We start from the raw sequence: 20,048 nt of genomic DNA on the forward strand, positions 1-20,048 counted from the left end.
GTGAGCTAAGAGTGTGGTGGTACTATTATCAGTTTTGTGGCATCATTATCAGCTTAGTGGCATCTAGTATTATCAGTGGTGGTACCAAGATAGTGTTTCAGTAAAGGTAACTCAGTGTGTCTCAGTACTGAGCTGTCTCTCACACTACTGGTGAGGTGACGTGTGGGGATACAACTATACTGACACTTACTGCTTGTTGGTTTTATTTTGTAACTATTGAAGAAGACAACTCTGTCACCTCCCTCCTGCTACACTCTACTCAGGCTATCGTCCGCCTAGTGGATACTGACAGTCTTCACTTCCGGACTAACATCTCTCAGAAGCCAAGATGTTTGACGTCTTCGGTGACCTCAAAAAGCAGATTACAACCTCAGGGTAAGCCAAAAATACCCCAAGTCAAAATTAAAGTCTGGAGAGTGACGATTCGTTCAGTCAACAAATATTTCTTCTCTTAGGGGCTGATCTTTGAAATGACCTGAGTTATGAAAGTAGATCTGAGATGCCTAGATTTTTAAAATGTTTTAATAATATTGCTTATTAAAGCTTTTTATTTGTAAAGCCACTTGCCATAGTTACATGGGTAGACCTAATAAAACGAACACTGCAACAAGCACACTAACATATAGTTAACCTTTGTCACCATGTAATTCTTAACATAACAGTGAATTTACACTGTGCGGGTGTTCCTACCATGTAACTCTTATACAGAATGGTGTAGCCACACACTGAGAATGTTCTCACCATGTAACTCACAAAGGATAGTATGGCTGAGCACCGCAAGTACATTCACTTTCACTTAAAAGGCATTTCATCTTTGGTATCATTGCCTTCAGGGCGACCAAGCCACGGGTCTCATCGCTGGCACTGTTCACTGCCAAGTTGTGCATGTTGCTGACGCTGATGGCATGTGTGCTGGTCACAGCCAAGAACTACATCGGTGACAACATCAACTGCATCACTGGCCACGAGAAACAGGAACACAAGGCCATAGAGACGTACTGTTTCATCGCCTCCACCTTCACCCTGGTCGATCTCAACGCTGTGGTGAGTACCCACATCCCTCCATACTATGTGCTCACCTACATGTAGCTGTAGAGGTCAAGTCTTAGCTCCTGGCCCCGCCTCTCAACTTGCCGTTTACCAGATTCATTTCCTCATGAGCCCTATCGTACCTGCTCTGAAAACTAGTCTCCACCACTTTATCGTCAAGGTCAACCCTTTTCCCTAACACCGTGAGGCAGAAAAATACTGCCTGACATCCCTGTGGCTCATCTGTGTCTTTAACTTCCAACCCAGGCCGCTGTGTACCGAGGCGTTTCCTCGGTAGGGATACGCAAGTGTTGAAGATGTGCAGAATTTTATCTCCCCGCACACATAAGGGGGATTACCAATAGACCCCTGGCTGTCTTCAAGAAGGCGCTGGAAAGGCACCTAAAGTCAGTACCTGACCAGCCGGGCTATGGTTCGTACGTCAGTTTGCGTGCGGCCAGCAGTAACAGCCTGGTTGATCAGACCCTGATCCACCACGAGGCCTGGTCTCAGACCGGGCCGCGGGGCCGTTACCCCCTGAAACCCTCCCCAGGTGTGTCCCCAAGTACCTTTTACGGACTCTAAAATATCTTATCCCTGTCTACCATACGATTTCCGTTGTTTTTCTTATGTTATCATGTCTCCCTGGTTCTTCTGTCCTCCAGTGTCGTTGAATAAATTTAAGCCAGTCTATCCTCGTAGCTTTATCCCTTAGTTCTGGAACTAGTCTCGTTGCATACCGATTTTGAAGGAGGAGCTGGATGGGTCACAGCTTCAAATCCCTCGTGGAGCACTCGTATTGTTAATGTGTGGATCCTGAGTGGAAACCCAGGTGAGGGGATCTTAATCTAAAGCATTTGAGCTGCCCTTCCCTTTCTCGGATCAAATCCCTAGGGCTTTAGCACTTCCCCATTACCAAACTAACACTGGGAAACAGAAACATTGTCAACATGTACTAGCGAAGAACTGTCATATAAGATAGCCTTGAGTCTCCCTAAGATAACAGCTTCAAGACGAACATTAACATTTCGGCCGTTCCCTAACTTGAAAAAATCGAATTTGATGCTAGTTTGTTGTCTTGAGCTGCGTAAGCAAGCTCAAGACAACAAACAGGCAGAACCTGGATAGGTAGAACCTGTGTAGGTAGAACTTGAGCAGGCAAGATCTGGGTTTGTATAAGTGTGTGCATAAATAGACGGTAAGAGCGAGTGAGACTGAAAGTGAGTCACTCTTTCCCTGGCTAGCTGTAGTCCACCCTCTTGTGAGTCCTCACTTCCTCAAGACACCCTGGCAGGTTTCAGTCCACCTTGGTGTGAGTCGTCCCGTCCAAGACTTGCACTCTCCCTGGTAAGTATCAGTCTACCATGGTGTGGGTCATCCCGTGCCCAAAACTAACACTCTCCCTGGCAGGTTGCAACCCACCCTGCTGTGGGTCCAGCCGTCACTTTCCCTGGCAGGTTTCAGCCCACCCTGGTGTGGGTCCAGCAGCCCCCAAGACTAACACTCCCTGGCAGGTATCAACCCACCCTGGTGTAGGTCCTCCGGTGCCCAAGACTAATACTCTCCCTGGCAGGTATCAGCCCACCCTGGTGTGGGTCCAGCAGTCCCCAAGACTGACGAGGAGGGCGTGAAGTCGGAGGCTGACCTGCGTCGTCACGCTTACTACCAGTGGGTACCGATGGTGCTGGTGCTGCAGGCTGTCGTCTACTATTTCCCCCTCTGGTTGTGGGACAAGATAGACAAGGGGTTCTTCCAGGCAGCTCTCTGCAACTTGGACAAGGTCCACATCGGTGACGTCACCAAAAACGTTAGTCACTGCTGAGTATACCTTCACCTAGTTATATATATATATATATATATATATATATATATATATATATATATATATATATATATATATATATATATATATATATATATATATATATGTATATATATATATGTATATATATATATATATATATATATATATATATATATATATATATATATATATATATATATATATATATATGTATATATATATATGTATATATATATATATATATATATATATATATATATATATATATATATATATATATATATAGGGAGGTACCACCTCTAGAACTTTCATAGGGACCCTCATCCTCAGAGAAAAGAATAAACTTGCTTCAGGGAAAACTCAAGGTTCTCCCTGAAGCTGTTTGAGAATTTTCTCCTACCACCCCCTATATATATATATATATATATATATATATATATATATATATATATATATATATATATATATATATATATATATATATATATATATATATATGGTAGGGTGTGCAAAAGAAGAAAATTAAAGGTTAATACAGGAAAGAGTAAGGTTATGAGGATAACAAAAGATTAGGTGATGAAAGATTGAATATCAGATTGGAGGGAGAGAGTATGGAGGAGGTGAACGTATTCAGATATTTGGGAGTGGACGTGTCAGCGGATGGGTCTATGAAAGATGAGGTGAATCATAGAATTGATGAGGGAAAAAGAGTGAGTGGTGCACTTAGGAGTCTGTGGAGACAAAGAACTTTGTCCTTGGAGGCAAAGAGGGGAATGTATGAGAGTATAGTTTTACCAACGCTCTTATATGGGTGTGAAACGTGGGTGATGAATGTTGCAGCGAGGAGAAGGCTGGAGGCAGTGGAGATGTCATGTCTGAGGGCAATGTGTGGTGTGAATATAATGCAGAGAATTCGTAGTTTGGAAGTTAGGAGGAGGTGCGGGATTACCAAAACTGTTGTCCAGAGGGCTGAGGAAGGGTTGTTGAGGTGGTTCGGACATGTAGAGAGAATGGAGCGAAACAGAATGACTTCAAGAGTGTATCAGTCTGTAGTGGAAGGAAGGCGGGGTAGGGGTCGGCCTAGGAAGGGTTGGAGGGAGGGGGTAAAGGAGGTTTTGTGTGCGAGGGGCTTGGACTTCCAGCAGGCATGCGTGAGCGTGTTTGATAGGAGTGAATGGAGACAAATGGTTTTTAATACTTGACGTGCTGTTGGAGTGTGAGCAAAGTAACATTTATGAAGGGATTCAGGGAAACCGGCAGGCCGGACTTGAGTCCTGGAGATGGGAAGTACAGTGCCTGCACTCTGAAGGAGGGGTGTTAATGTTGCAGTTTAAAAACTGTAGTGTAAAGCACCCTTCTGGCAAGACAGTGATGGAGTGAATGATGGTGAAAGTTTTTCTTTTTCGGGCCACCCTGCCTTGGTGGGAATCGGCCGGTGTGATAATAAAATATATATATATATATATATATATATATATATATATATATATATATATATATATATATATATATATATATATATATATATATATATATATTATCACACTGGCCGATTCCCACCAAGGCAGGGTGGCCCGAAAAAGAAAAACTTTCACCATCGTTCACTCCATCACTGTCTTGCCAGAAGGGTGCTTTACACTACAGTTTTTAAACTGCAACATTAACACCCCTCCTTCAGAGTGCAGGCACTGTACTTCCCATCTCCAGGACTCAAGTCCGGCCTGCCGGTTTCCCTGAACCCCTTCATAAATGTTACTTTGCTCACACTCCAACAGCACGTCAAGTATTAAAAACCATTTGTCTCCATTCACTCCTATCAAACACGCTCACGCCTGCCTGCTGGAAGTCCAAGCCCCTCGCACACAAAACCTCCTTTACCCCCTCTCTCCAACCTTTCCGAGGCCGACCCCTACCCCGCCTTCCTTCCACTACAGACTGATGCACTCTTGAAGTCATTCTGTTTCGCTCCATTCTCTCAACATGTCCGAACCACCTCAACAACCCTTCCTCAGCCCTCTGGACAACAGTTTTGGTAATCCCGCACCTCCTCCTAACTTCCAAACTACGAATTCTCTGCATTATATTCACACCACACATTGCCCTCAGACATGACATCTCCACTGCCTCCAGCCTTCTCCTCGCTGCAACATTCATCACCCATGCTTCACACCCATATAAGAGCGTTGGTAAAACTATACTCTCATACATTCCCCTCTTTGCCTCCAAGGACAAAGTTCTTTGTCTCCACAGACTCCTAAGTGCACCATTCACTCTTTTCCCCTCATCAATTCTATGATTCACCTCATCTTTCATAGACCCATCCGCTGACACGTCCACTCCCAAATATCTGAATACATTCACCTCCTCCATACTCTCTCCCTCCAATCTGATATTCAATCTTTCATCACCTAATCTTTTTGTTATCCTCATAACCTTACTCTTTCCTGTATTCACCTTTAATTTTCTTCTTTTGCACACCCTTCCAAATTCATCCACCAATCTCTGCAACTTCTCTTCAGAATCTCCCAAGAGCACAGTGTCATCAGCAAAGAGCAGCTGTGACAACTCCCACTTTGTGTGTGATTCTTTATCTTTTAACTCCACGCCTCTTGCCAAGACCCTCGCATTTACTTCTCTTACAACCCCATCTATAAATATATTAAACAACCACGGTGACATCACACATCCTTGTCTAAGGCCTATATATATATATAATATATATATATATATATATATATATATATATATATATATATATATATATATATATTTATATAAAATGTCGTGCCGAATAGGCAGAACTTGCGATCTTGGCTTAAATAGCAACGCTCGTCTTGCCATATAGGACAAGTGAAAATTTGTGTATGCAATAATTTCGCCAAAATCATTCTGAATCTAACGAAAAAAATATATTTCACTGTGTTTGTTTAGTATTAAATTATTATAAACAAATCTAAAATACATTTAGTTGGGTTAGGGTAAAATAAATTGTTCTTGTTATAATAAGGTTAGGTAAGTTTTCTAAGATTCTTTTGGTGCAACATTAAAAATTTTTACATGAACATTAATGAAAAAAATATATCTTTTAACGTATAGGAAAAAATTTCAGAAAGGACTTAATTTTAAATGAGTTCTTGCTAATTGACCAGTTTTACATATTCGGCACGACATATGTATATATATATATATATATATATATATATATATATATATATATATATATATATATATATATATATATATATTTATATATATATATATATATATATATATATATATATATATATATATATATATATATATATATATATATATACACTTCTCTTGACTCTTTGTTCTGTTCCTCTTAAAATACTTGTCCAAAAACATGAAAGAGCCCAGATTTTCTAATTTTTCTCTTTTTATATATCTTTATTATTTATTGAATTAAACTTGTATAAATAATTCACCTGAAGAAAAATAGGCACTTGCACATTAGTCGTTTGTTGTGGGTCGCATCCTGGGGTATAACACCAATAAGAATAAGGAATACTCTTTGAATTTTTATTAACTTTCCGTGATTAAATAATCTTAAGGATATTTAATGCTTCTACTAATGTTTTAGTCAATATTTTAGTAGTAATTTTGTCAGTAGCTATAAGTTGTAGGGTTCTCGATATCTGTTTTTAATAAAATTTCTGTTTCATGCGCTGTATGACCCTTTGTGGGTTCGCTGCTTCCTCGTGGATTTAATAAAAACAATCTTATTTCCTGGTGCAGATCGAGAGCTCTGCTCGCTACTTCGCCAGCTCACTTACCACCCACAGGGGCTACGGCATATCTTTCCTCCTATGTGAGTGTCTGGTGTTCGGGGTGTCGGTGGGAAACTTGTTCTTCACTAACACCTTCCTCGGGGGAGAGTTCTTCAAGTTCGGTGCCTCAGCTATCAAGTACTTGGGACACGACGCTGCAGACATCAACAACCCTCTCAATGAGATCTTCCCCAAAGTGAGAACCTTCACTCACCTCCCAGCACCACCTCCGGTGACACATTCACACATTCTCCTCTACATATCTCCAACATGACCATTCACTTCCAACACTCTTCTACAAACTCTCACCCCAGGTCCCCCACTCACCTACTCTTCCATATACACAAAATGATATAATTAATATAATTTAATATAATAATATCAACAAACAACAACTATAATCTGTTTTGTCTGCAGTGTATCACTAGTGTGGTAAAGAGGGAGCTCTCTAGATATAAAATCAGTAAGTGCTTCAGACAAGGAAGAGAGTTTTTGTAGAACGGAAATAACTAAGTTCAGTGATGCCAGAAATAAATCAGAAAACGTTTCAATCTACTTTTAAGCATCGAAATATACAATAAAAGCACGCTTAAAATAGTTCTGCAAAATATAATATTTGTGGAAAATTACATTTATATGTATGTATCAATATGTACATAACAATAAATGAACATAGATAATTATTATTTATCAGTTAGACAAGTAGGGATTTGGGACACCTAGGTCGCAAAAATGTCCCCCTTCGATACCTACAACTGTCATATCCACAAGTTGCTCGGGACCTATTAATTAAATGAAATATACATACACCAGGAATACTGGTAAATATATAAATTTGTGGACTGTATGTTGAAAATAATAAATGGTTATATATATACACAATTACATAACAGAAGGAAAATATATCTTAATATCACCCACCAATTTGACTGGAGATTAATGTGTATCATACTCAGAAAACCTCACTCTAACTAAATCTATGAAAATAATGCTGGCCAGAATTACACACAAATCTAGAGAGCTTATCTGAGGTTCCTGGAGCTGTCTTGTCCAGTCATCTGATATCTCAAGTTATGCAGGAATGCACATCCACCAATTTTGCCTCCTATTTGAGAGGTGTCAGCACAATTTTAACCTCTAGAGCACGAAAAATTCTTCCCCATTCACCAACAAATTAAAAAAACCAAGATGGGGAGTCTCGTCTGCGCAGACGCAGGCTTTCCGTTTTCTATGGCATAAATATTATTAAATACAGTATGGCCATCTATTTACATATAAATACTGAATTTCTGGAAAATATATACAGCATTTTCCACACTGCGGCTGGCCGGAGTTCGTTGCTAAACGACTCAAATTGCTCATTTGACAATGGTGGAGGACCTGGGTACATATAGGATCTGGCATCCACACGGCGACATATTACACAAGATTTAATCACCCTTTTTACACTTTGCCATCCTTGTGCAATCCAGAAAGTTTCCCTAATACAATTTAAGGTATCTTGTATCCCACCATGCATTACATTTTTATGGGCATTTAGAACAATTAAATTTGTTAGATGATGAGTTTTGGGCAGTAAGATAGGGTGTTTAGCATAATCACCCAATTCAGCATTTTGTAACCTACCTCTGCACCTAATTACATTATTCTCTAAATACAGCCCCAGTTTCTCTATTATGGAACCTTTCACAATTTTTCTTTCCATCATCAATTTAATCTCATTTCCATCGATTTCCTCCTGTACCCTCTTTATCCAATATTCAAGAGGATGTGAAAACTTAAATGAAATATTCATCTTGTTTAGAAATTTAAACACCAACTTAGTTACATTGATTAGTTTGGGTAAAGAAGAATACCTATTTACATCAGTGGCTAAGGGAGGACAAACTATTGGAGCGGTGGTCACAGTAATTTCAACAGGAGCAATATATGCCTTTTGTACAGGCCAGTTAGCTTTATTTACCAACCAGCTCGGTCCTTTAAACCATGATACAGCATTTACAAATTTAGCATAAGGTAAACCTCGAGACAAGAAATCAGCTGGATTCTCCTCACCAGGTATATGATTAAATGTTAACATATGCTGACCCAAACTATTATACTTCTCTTGCATCTGATTAATTTCAGCGACTGTTTTGTATGTACACAATTTTACTGTTTCCATTGCGAATCCATTGTAAGGATACCTCATTATCAGACCAAATTACAGTGTCGCTAATATTTGCCTCCTGCAACTTATTTCTTATATAATTAGCTAATTTGACACCTACATAAATGGCTGTTAATTCCAACTGAGGTAAAGTACGTGATTTAATTGGAGACACTAGCCTTAGACAAAACAAGAGAAATAACACTATTACAGTGAAGGTAAGCAACTGCTCCATATGCCAATTTTGAAGCATCACAAAAAATGTGGAGTACATTTTTCCCATTTTGATTGGCCACCTGGCGTGGGAACTCCAACATTGGAATTTTCTCATAATCACCAATTAATTCATCCCACCTGTCAATGAATTCCTCAGGTAGAATTTCATCCCAAGCACATTTAAGTTTCCATGCTTCCTGAATTAATAATTTCCCTCTTATAGTAAGGGGTGACACTAAACCTAGTGGATCAAAACACTTGGAAACTTCAGCAAGCAAAACTCTCTTAGTTAATTTATTGGGCATACTGTAATTATTAGGTTTTAACATTAACAAATCTCTCTCAGTATCCCAAGTTAAACCCAATACATTACTACATTTTGGCACTTCATCTCTAGGGTAATCTTTACTTATTTTGTCCTTCAATTTGGATGAATTACTATTCCATTCTCTCAGAGGCATATTTGCACTTTGCATTATTTTATTAGCCTCTCCATAAGTCATTAACAGTTCCTCTTCAGTTGACGTCACACCCAGGAAATTGTCCACATAAAATTGTTTGCTCATTACTTTACTCAATGGACTTCCCATACATTTAAGGTGTGCATTTATCGTCGCTTGAAGTAGGAACAGACTGGATGTAGCACCAAATAATATGCTCCTAAAGCGAAAGGTTTTCAGAGGGCTAAGTGGGTCACTAGGATTCTCAGGCCATAAGTGGGTACAATCCCGGTCAGCCTCTTGTAAACCCACTCTTAGGAAATCTTTACTTATGTCAGCCGTAAAGGCATAATGCTTCACTCTGAAATTTAATAAGATATTTCCTAATTTTTCCGTCAACGACAGACCTGTCATCAAACAGTCATTTAAACTAGGTACATTTTTGTTACTCCTGGCACTACAATTAAACACAATCCTCAGAGGAGTGGTCTTAGAATCCTTCTTCACTCCGTGATGTGGCAAATAGTGACCATAAATTTTGGCTTGCTCAGGAGGTACCTCTTCTATAAATTTATTAATTAACTGCTCAGTAATTACGTCATTATAAGCAGTTAACAATTCTGGTGTCTTACTCAGTTCGCGGAGCTGAGCCTTTAACTGTCCATATGCCATTCTGTAATTGGTGGGCAATTCTGGATGGTTCAGTCTTCACGGAAGTCGTACCCAGTATTGTCCAGATTCAAATTTTACATCTCTCAGGTATTGCTCCTTAGTAAAAGAATCGTCTGGACTTTCTTCATTTACATTTATTCCAATGCTGTCTAATTCCCACAATTTATGCACTGGTTCAACACCATCCTCTATGGAAGAATTATACTGGGGTACGATTTCATGAGTAAGACACACAGTTATGGTATTTGTAGTTTCCTCTAGTCATGAATTATTATTACGAGGAATCCTACCATACATTACATGGCCTCCTGCAGTCTTCAAAAGGGTGACACCACATTTCTTTACCATACCCTTTACAAAGGAGGCATAATAGTCACTACCTATCAAAATATTTATTGGGCCTGCAGAATCATCACTTACCCCAGAAGGTGCTAAATTTACATTATGTGAAAGTCTTTCTGTAGCTTTACTAAGCCCTACTGTAGATATTTTCTCTGGAAGTCTTTCTACAATTACTGCATTAACACATTTTTTCTCATTGCCCAACCTGACAGTTACATAAACAGTGTCATACAATTGAGCTCTTTTATCTGAGAGAAAACCAGATAATTTTAAAGTTGTGGGATCTCCCATCTGTACTTTCATATCATCAAGACATTTACGTTTAATGAAAGTACGTTGAGATCCCTGGTCTAATAATGCAGTTACATTTTTTGATTTAAGCTTTTTATAATCAACTTTTACCTGTAACACAGGTAAGGCTACTTCAGCAAAACCATCATTATTAACATTAGCAGCAATTTTTACATTAGCCACTGTTGTGTCAGGATTGTCAACATTATCATTATTATCAAGTAAAAGGACACAAGTGCAACTAATGTGACATTTATTGTGGCAACGTTTCGCTCTCCAGGAGCTTTATCAAGCCATGGCTTGATAAAGCTCCTGGAGAGCGAAACGTTGCCACAATAAATGTCACATTAGTTGCACTTGTGTCCTTTTACTTTACATATTGTCGGTAATTCTACTAACTTTATTACATTATTATCAACATTATCATATAGACCCTTACACATGACTATATGGTGTCTTCCTTTCTGACATTGATAACAGAAGTTTAATTTGGCATAACAATCCTTTACATCGTGATTACCCAAACACCTGATACATCTGTCAAGTTCCTCCAATCTTTCAACTTATCATTCCATGAATTGTATGCATTGCAATTCTTAGAAAAATGAGTACCCTTGCAGAAGAGACAATCTCTCTTTTCTCTGACTGGTTTCTTATTAACTGGGCTACTCTTAGAAGGGTACTTATTCTTCTTACCTTGTTGAGAATCATTGTTTCTGATTCTTGCTTGACATGCACCTATGCAACTATTTTTAGGAAATGAATTTTGATTATTACCATTGGGATAATTTTTACCTTTGTGAAACTTGACAGATACCTCAGAGTTATTATGTGTTGCATCTTTAAAATGAGTTAGTTGGCTGGTCTGCAACTGAACAATTAATTCTTGTAGACCTAGTCTTATTTCCTCCAGACCAAAAATAACTCTTGTGATACTTGTTTGAGAGCCAATCAAGTGTTTTACAGCTGAATTTATTCTGTACTATGGCACTCAATAATCAGTCTGATTCCTTCAGAATATATTTATTACTTAAAGTTTTGAGAGTGATCTCCAGTTTAACTCTAAACTGCTGTAAATTTTTGTAAGTGTGATCTGGAGATTTTAAATTAACACTGATATTCACTAGATCCAACCTACTTTGTTCTATATTACCATAAGTGACCTTCAACAAGTCAACTGCTTCCTTGTAAGAGTCATCTACATTGGGAAAGGCTTGTATGAGTATGTGAGCATCTTCTCTTACCTGTCCTTTGAGGTAAAATAATTTAGTTACACAGGCTAGGTCACTCCTGTCATGCACAGCTGCTTTAAAAATTGACCAAAATTCCTCCCAATTTTCACAGGTAAACATAGTTCTGGGAGTTTTGGCAAAGACATGTTATTTGTTGGAGCAGACTGACCAACTGCCTGGTTTACACATTTTAATTGATTCAAGGCCTGACTTTTACAAGAAAGAATCTTTTCCTCTAATTCATAATACTGATTAATAATGAGATCTACTTCAGTCTCATCTACACAGTTTACTAATAAATCTCCTTTATATTTGTTGTAATATAATTTGTATGAATCATATCAGTTACCTAAAGCATCTAAATACAACTTTAAATCATCAGTATTCACAGTTTCTTGATTCATTAATTCCAAACATTTATTGTATGCTTTTGTTACATGACCCTTTCTAGCTTGCAGTGATGCTTTCTTTGCTCTATATTCCATATGTTTGTCTTCTATATTAATTTCCTCATTTTCAGCCATGATGCAATGTATTAAATTCAACTTAATAACACTGATTATGTACTAAATTATGCACTTTATAAAGGTAAATAGTACAACTTACCTTTAAATAAATTCTAGCTACTTGAGCTTAGCAATTACATGTAAAAAATTGTAATATAAATTTTAAATACACATTAATAATGTTAGCTACACTTGAGCTTAGTAATTACACATGTAAGAAATTTATATATAAATTTTAAATGTACATTAATACAAACCTTTAGCCAGCCTTGGCTTATCAAAATTATTATACAAATTAATACAAATCCTTGCCAGAATTTGGCATAGCAAAATTAATATTATACACATTAATATAATTAGCAACACTTGCCTTATCAATTACACATACACTGATATAAATCTTGGCCAGAATTGTCTTATCAAATTAATATTATACAAATTAATATAAACTTAGCCAGACTTGATCAAATTAATATTATACAAATTAATATAAACTTAGCCAGACTTGACTTATCAAAATTAATATTGTAATAAAGCCAGACTTGACCTATCAAAATTAATATTGTAATAATTATAATCCACTACACATTAAATAAATTTGTGAACTTAACATCCACCTCCTTCTGTCATTTCAAATATAATTATTAAGTAATTAACCAATTAATGACTTCACTAATTACCTCCGGTTCAAGAAGGACCAACGGGCAAATTAAATGCGGAAAATTACATTTATCTGTATGTATCATTATGTACATAACAATAAATGAACATAGATAATTATTATTTATCAGTTAGACAAGTAGGAATTTGGGACACCTAGGTCCCAGACGCAGGCTTTCCGTTTTCTATGACAAATATTATTAAATACAGTATGGCCATCTATTTACATATAAATACTGAATTTCTGGAAAATATATACAGTGGTTTTCCACAATATTTTTCATTTTTTAATTCGTATATGAGAAGTGTCTCCAACCTGTGTAAGAGAGACGTGATCATTCTAAAGCTTACTAGACAGTCCAGACTCGTACAAATTTGAAGTTTCTACCATTAATCATTACAGAATATATACACTAAATGTATATATCTCAGAGTATATGCACAACATTTAATTTAATCCCTATTCTTGAGAGCAAAGTGTTCTTGGTGTTGGTATAGAGAGATATATAGCAGCCTTAATGACCCAGTTGAAAGCTTTTTGTCCAAAACTAACATTAAAATAATTCACTGAACGGAAACACCAGGATAAATCATAAAAGTGTGGGGGACTGAGTTATTAAGCTAAGACTGAGATCGAGGTAAGAGTTTCATACCATACTGACATTCAATTCCTATCCGTTTTGTGTGTGTGTATGCAGGTGGCCAAGTGTACCTGGCATAAGTTTGGGTCCTCAGGGACTATCCAGACAGAGGACTGTATGTGTGTCCTGCCTCTCAACATCGTCAATGAGAAAACTTACATAGTGTTGTGGCTTGTGTACATCATCACAGCGGCGATCACGGGGATTGTCCTAGCCTTCCACCTCCTTCTCTTCCTCTTGTGAGTACTTCCTTTGTTAAGTACTACCTACTCTCGTGGGTATTTCCTGTTTTGTGAGTACTACCTATTTTTAAGGGTATTACTACTCGTTGGTGCCTCCTTTATTTTGTGTTATTACAGAAACTAATATTCATAAATTTTTCGCAATATTATTATTATTATTTTAATTTTATCTTTATGAATGTACGAATAAATAAAGGTACTCAGGTGTTGTAATTGTGTCTTGATTCATCAACAAACATTTTTTTAAACTTAATAGTATGGAGAGAATTTTGTTCTTCAGGCCCAGTGTTCGCAACACCCTGCTGGTGCACCTGGCTCACAAACAGAAGACAAAGATGAACCTTCAGAACGTCCTCCTCAAGTGTAACTACGGTGACTGGTTTCTTATATATCACTTCAAAAAGAACATGGCTTACTTCGGTGACTGGGTCGCCAGGGTGAGGGAGGAGGTGCATAAGTAGGCCAGAGTGGAGCAGTTCTTCCCCTTTCCTTATTGATTCATTGTTGCCTTCAGAGGAAAAAACAGCATCGCGTGTGATAGAAACACCATCTTGTGGTAATAAACCGCATTTTTAAAGGAGTGGGTGAGTAAGCCAGCGGAAGGCCTCGGTCAATGACGAAATGCTCTAGCTGCGGGTCATCATATGACTAAGACTCGCGTCAATAAACACTTGTCCTGTTTTCTGCCAAACCTTATCTAACCATGTTGTGTGACAGTGTATGGCAGGAAAACCATCCTGTGTGGAGTATAACGCGAAAACCAATGTTTTTATGAGGACCTAAGAAGAAAAGTATGCTGCAGTAAGTCTGTTTGGTCCATGCTAAGCAATTTCAACTCACACCACTTGTACTCCCGTCCTCACTCTATTGAAAACTCCAAGTTCTCCCTTTAATGAATATATACAAGTGAGGTCATTACTATATAAACTCGTTACTATTATTTTGAAGTCAATAATTTTGTAAATAGTTCATTATCACTGTAACTTACCTAGTAAACAAATGTTGGGCTTCAGTACCTCGACCCATTATTAAATGTCTTTAACTTTTTGATTGCCTCTCACATCATGGTAATAAAGTACATAACAGCGCTATCAAACTAAATAAACTATGTGATGAAGTATGGCAGGAAAACCATTCTGTGTAATGGGCGTTAGGTAAACGTAATTCTTACTCTGACCTTGTAAAATTTCATATTGATCGGGGTATCCGGCACACTGTGTGATGTAATCAACTTTGATTAAGAAGAGATGTTTATTTTAGTTGAAAAGACCACGTGACATTGTGCAATGACAATTGAGTTCAAGTTTTGGGAAAGAAATTTTACAATCACAATTCATAGACTTTGCTTAACTGTTTCAAGAATCAAATAATTATTTTCCATATTATTATTGGACTATTTTTTTTCACATTTAACCTAAAAGTGGAAGATAAATCTCTGGACGACATTTTGGCCCATTGTGGACCATTATTAAGTTGTAATTTAATAATGAATTCAACTTTTCAATAATTGTTTCCGTGAAGTATTTTGTGCTTGTATTATCTTACATTGTCAGGTAGTTCAGTATTTAATATTTTAGCAGAATTTGTATATTACCTTGTACGATAATTTTATAAATAGGCGCATTCATACACAATAATTTTCTACATGTTAACTGATATTACTAGGAAAAGGTTTCGGGGGTCAGCGCCCCCGCGGCCCGGTCTGAGACTAGGCCTCATGGTGGATCAGGGTCTGATCAACCAAGTTGCTACTGCTGGCCGCACGTAAACCGACGTACGAACCACAGCCCGGCTGATCAGGTACTGACTTTAGGTGCCTGTCCAGCTCCTTGAAGACAGCCAGGGGTTTATTTGTAATCCCTTTTATGTATGCTGGGAGGCAGTTGAACAGTCTTGGGCCCCGGACACTTATTGTCTTGTCTCTTAGTGTACTCGTGCCCCCCTCCTGCTTCTCATTGAAGGAATGTTCCATCTGCTGAAGAGTTTTGTTTTCGTAGGGAGTGATTTTCGTGTGCAATGGTACTAATTCCTCTAGGATTTTCCAGGTGTATATTATCATGTATCTTTCTCGCCTGCGTTCCAAGAAATACAGATCAAGGGACGATCGATACCATGCCTAACCCTTCTAGGGTAAGGTAGGTGCCTGAGCCCGAGCCTTTAGCTCATAAGACTGTCATTCCCATTTGCCCCCTTGGGGCGGGGATGGCAGACCAGAGAGGCCTAGCTTGTGGCTAGGCCTGGGGACAGTTGGTCCCAAAGATGAGGAGGTACTTGTGCCTCCTCCCATGGGAGACTTAGGTCTCAGACACTCCCTAAAGAGGGAGCCAAGGCCGGGCCACCACTTGGAAAAGGCCCGGGCCGGGAGAATACCGGCTAATCTTTAAAAAAAAAAAAAAAAAAAAGATCAAGGGACTTCAACCATTCCCAGTAATTTAGGTACTTTATCGCACTTATGTGTGCTGTGAAAGTTCTCCATACATTCTCCAGACCACCAATTTCGCCTTCCTTGAAGAGGGCAGTTAGTGTACAGTAGTATTCCAGCCTACAGAGAACAAGCTATTTGAAGAGAATTATCATGGGCTTTGCGTCCCTAGTTTTGAAAGTTCTTATTATCCATCCTATCAGTGTTCTAGCAGATGAGTTACATTGTTGTGGTCTTTGAAGGTGAGATCCTCTGACATTGGTATTAATATATTTTTTATAAATGTTGATGAATTATGTTTTAATGTTAATGTCCTGACAAATTTTTTGGAAGGTTCAAATCTGCTGTTCACAACGCAGCGGTAAATGAAAAATGACCAAATACACTGACATTAATATTATTATTAATATATTCATGGAGAAGCACTAGCTAGAGTCGTAAGAGTCATAGAGGACTGGGCAACAGAAGAAAATCACGTTCAACCCGTAAGTAAGGGCAACTACAATTCCTTATTTCAAGCGACCTTCATTAGCATCAAGGCACCCTCCTTAAAGTGGCTTTATTAATAAGAAACAAAAATACATTTGTAGTGCTAAATAAATAGAAATTATAAACGCAGTTATTTGAAATTAAAAATTCTGTACATGACTGCTGCCCTGACAGCAGTGCTACGCTTCTGCCATTATTTATAACATTCATGAACAAATTTCATAGTTTTAACACATTTAACAATATTTTAAGTTGAATTCTTCTTCTTCTTATGACCAGAGTCTTTGGTAAGATGGGTAAGGAAGAAGGATGGGTAAGGATAGAAATATTGGAAAAGGGTGGGAGGGGGGAGAGAGGTAGGATATAAAAGGTAAGTGGCCCAACCACTTTGGTTAGGTTAGGTTAGGTAAGGTTCATCAGGAAACAGGACAAATGTTTCCTGACGCGGGTCTTAGTCAGATGATGACCCGCCTTTGGAGCTTTTGGTCATCTGACCGAGGCCTTCCGCTGGCTTACCGGTCCACCCCTTTAAAAATTATGGTCATTTATAACCAGTACCACTTTGGTGTAATTTAAAAAGTGTATGTGGAATAATAAAATATTCTTGAAGGGGTATAATACTAACCCATCAGAGTCACATAGATATAACAGATATATAAGTACATGGCTCTGAATTGGTAGTAAATATACAAGTTGCAATTGCCTTTTTTTTTTTTTTTTTTGATTGCACAACGAATATTTAAACGACAATCAAGGCGGTAATTGTCTGGACAGTTCGTAAAGAATTACTTGACACGCTAGCTTCTTTCAAGGTGGTGTCCCGCCATAGTAAATGTAGCATATTTACAACAGTAGAAATGTTATACAAGATATCGCCCTAATTGGGGGCGATGATTTCCTTAGTAGACATAGAAGGGTTCTGGTGTTAGCCAATCATCTTCATCTGCAGGGAGGCTGCTCAAGATCATTGGTCGATGGTAATCGTCTTTGTGGATGAAGCGACGCAGCCTCTGTGGGATAGTCATTCTTTGGGTCCTGTGAGGAGTATTAATGATATAATCAGTGGTATTTTCAACTTGGAGAGGATGTTCTCTATCTGGTATGTAGAGTTCTTGCATTGCATAGTTGTTTTTCCTTCAGCGTATCAAGGCGTACATTTAAGGCAGTAATATCCTGTTGTACGTGTAAATCTGCCATTTTGACTCTGTCTCTCCTGGTACCTGTAATAAAGCGGAGAGCTCTATTCTGGATCCGTTGCAACTTTAGCATGTTGGTCTTTGTTATTAACGACATTGGGACACATGGGTATTAGAGTGTTGGTCTTATCATCGTTTTATACAGATGTTTTTGACATGTAGGGGCTTGATTAAATCTAAAGAGACTGCTAAGACCGGCTTTGGCTATGTTGATCTTTTTATTGACGTGAGATGTCTATTTCATATCCCAAGATCTTGTTAGGATTTCTAATGGCTACAGGTGTACCTCTGATGGAGATACTCCCCTTATCTTTGATGGTTGATGCAAAACATCCTATCGTGCTAACCAGGACTTGGTCAGGGTTGGTCGTAATTCTCCATTTCTTTTCCCAATTGGATGTTCGACGAAGTTCAATATTCATTTTTTTCTATGAATCTTCAGCCCAAAATTCACTACATAAGCCGACGGTGTTCCTGTAGCGGAAAACCATTGGGCTTAAACTCCTGAATATGGTACATATTATATTTTCAAAATTAAAATATTCTTGACTAGTAAACTGGAGCATGCATCAATAACTGGGCCTCTACCCTTCAGACAGAACTGTTTGCCATACTCCTTGTTCTCAAATGTGTCCATTTATCTAAGGTTGACACTAATTATAACTGATTCTCTATCATCCATAAATGCTCTCAACTCCTTTTGTATAAACTGTGGCATGCTTGTGTCAGAAGCCAGACACAGGTATGGTAGGATTACACACAGTAGCGTCGGAGTACACCTGTGGATTCCGTCTCACATTGGTCTTCAATGCATGATAGAACTAATGTACTGGCTAAGTTATATGCCTTTCAAGAGAGAGTAGATTAGTCTTTGGCTGTCAGTTACCAGTTTAAGAACAACAATACGAAAAGAACCTTAACTAAACTTTTGTGACTTAAGACTGGGAGGCAATGACACAGTCGGTCCATCTATCATGCAGGAGGAGCCACATGTCTATGGTGCATCCAACAAAATAAGCAGACTTTGATATCACTACTGCTCGGCTCCGACTGGGTAACAAATATCTTTGGAAGGTTAAATCACCACCACCAATACTGGAATGCGATCAAATTAATGAATTAGAGACAACTACTCGGAAATGTTCAAGAAATGTCAAGTATTTTATCCACAGTGGTATATTACAAACCATTCTGGAAAGATACCCTGACTTTGCTCACTGTAAATAACGCATTACCAAACACACCACACTTTGTGTGTTGTGAGACCTAATTAATATTTACATAAATAACACATCACGATTGTGACCTGATATAAACATGTAAATAATTCATTACCTTTGTAACCTGTTCACCTATCAAAACTTTGCAGCCCAGTCCCTGGACCCATTATGTACCTCCGTAATCTTTTGACTACCACCCACAGCATGGGTATGGGGTGCATAATAAAAATGTAAACTTAGTGGTAAACAGGTGACGTGCAGTCTTCATGATTCTCCGAGTGGTCGAAAATTAACCATCCAACCAGTTAATGAACAATTTTAAATTAAGTAACGACATATTCAAAATAACCATGTGTCTAATTAGCTTACAATTACACCAAAATATCACTTTTCTATATGAACATTATAGTATTGCAGGTGGCTGAGGCGAGGCACTGGAGATGCTGGCACGCACCTCACACTCGCTTCAGAACAATATTACTGTGCTACTACTGACCCTTGTAGGTTTAGCGCTTCTTTTTTATAATAATAATAACAATAAGTCAATGTGACCTGACCTGACTAGGTTGGGTGCATTGGCTTAAGCCGGTAGGAGACTTGGACCTGCCTCGCATGGGCCAGTAGGCCTTCTGCAGTGTTCCTTCGTTCTTATGTTCTTATGTTCTTATAATAATGTGTGCTACTACTAACACTTAGCAGAGCAAAT

At 38.3% G+C, this 20,048-nt stretch overlaps 1 protein-coding gene across 1 annotated transcript; it reads left to right on the plus strand.

Annotated features, from left to right (window-relative positions):
* The first annotated feature begins 93 nt into the window (after positions 1-93).
* On the plus strand, positions 94-16,726 carry LOC128701775 (innexin inx2). Its single transcript, XM_070091823.1, has 6 exons — positions 94-375; positions 834-1,044; positions 2,603-2,836; positions 6,593-6,820; positions 13,831-14,012; positions 14,296-16,726. The coding sequence occupies exons 1-6, from the start codon at positions 329-331 to the stop codon at positions 14,474-14,476; spliced, it is 1,083 nt and encodes a 360-aa protein (XP_069947924.1). The 5' UTR covers positions 94-328; the 3' UTR covers positions 14,477-16,726.
* Positions 16,727-20,048: the final 3,322 nt, after the last annotated feature.

This window comes from Cherax quadricarinatus, chromosome 37 (genome assembly GCF_038502225.1).
Source record: "Cherax quadricarinatus isolate ZL_2023a chromosome 37, ASM3850222v1, whole genome shotgun sequence".
In the NCBI taxonomy this organism is placed as follows: domain Eukaryota; kingdom Metazoa; phylum Arthropoda; class Malacostraca; order Decapoda; family Parastacidae; genus Cherax; species Cherax quadricarinatus.

Excerpts from the sequence above, each read along its gene's own strand:
- LOC128701775 (XM_070091823.1), top strand. The coding sequence starts at position 329 with ATGTTTGACGTCTTCGGTGACCTCAAAAAGCAGATTACAACCTCAGG. Across the intron at positions 376-833 it reads AAGCAGATTACAACCTCAGG|GGCGACCAAGCCACGGGTCT; the intron begins GTAAGCCAAAAA and ends CATTGCCTTCAG. Across the intron at positions 1,045-2,602 it reads TGGTCGATCTCAACGCTGTG|GTATCAGCCCACCCTGGTGT; the intron begins GTGAGTACCCAC and ends TCTCCCTGGCAG.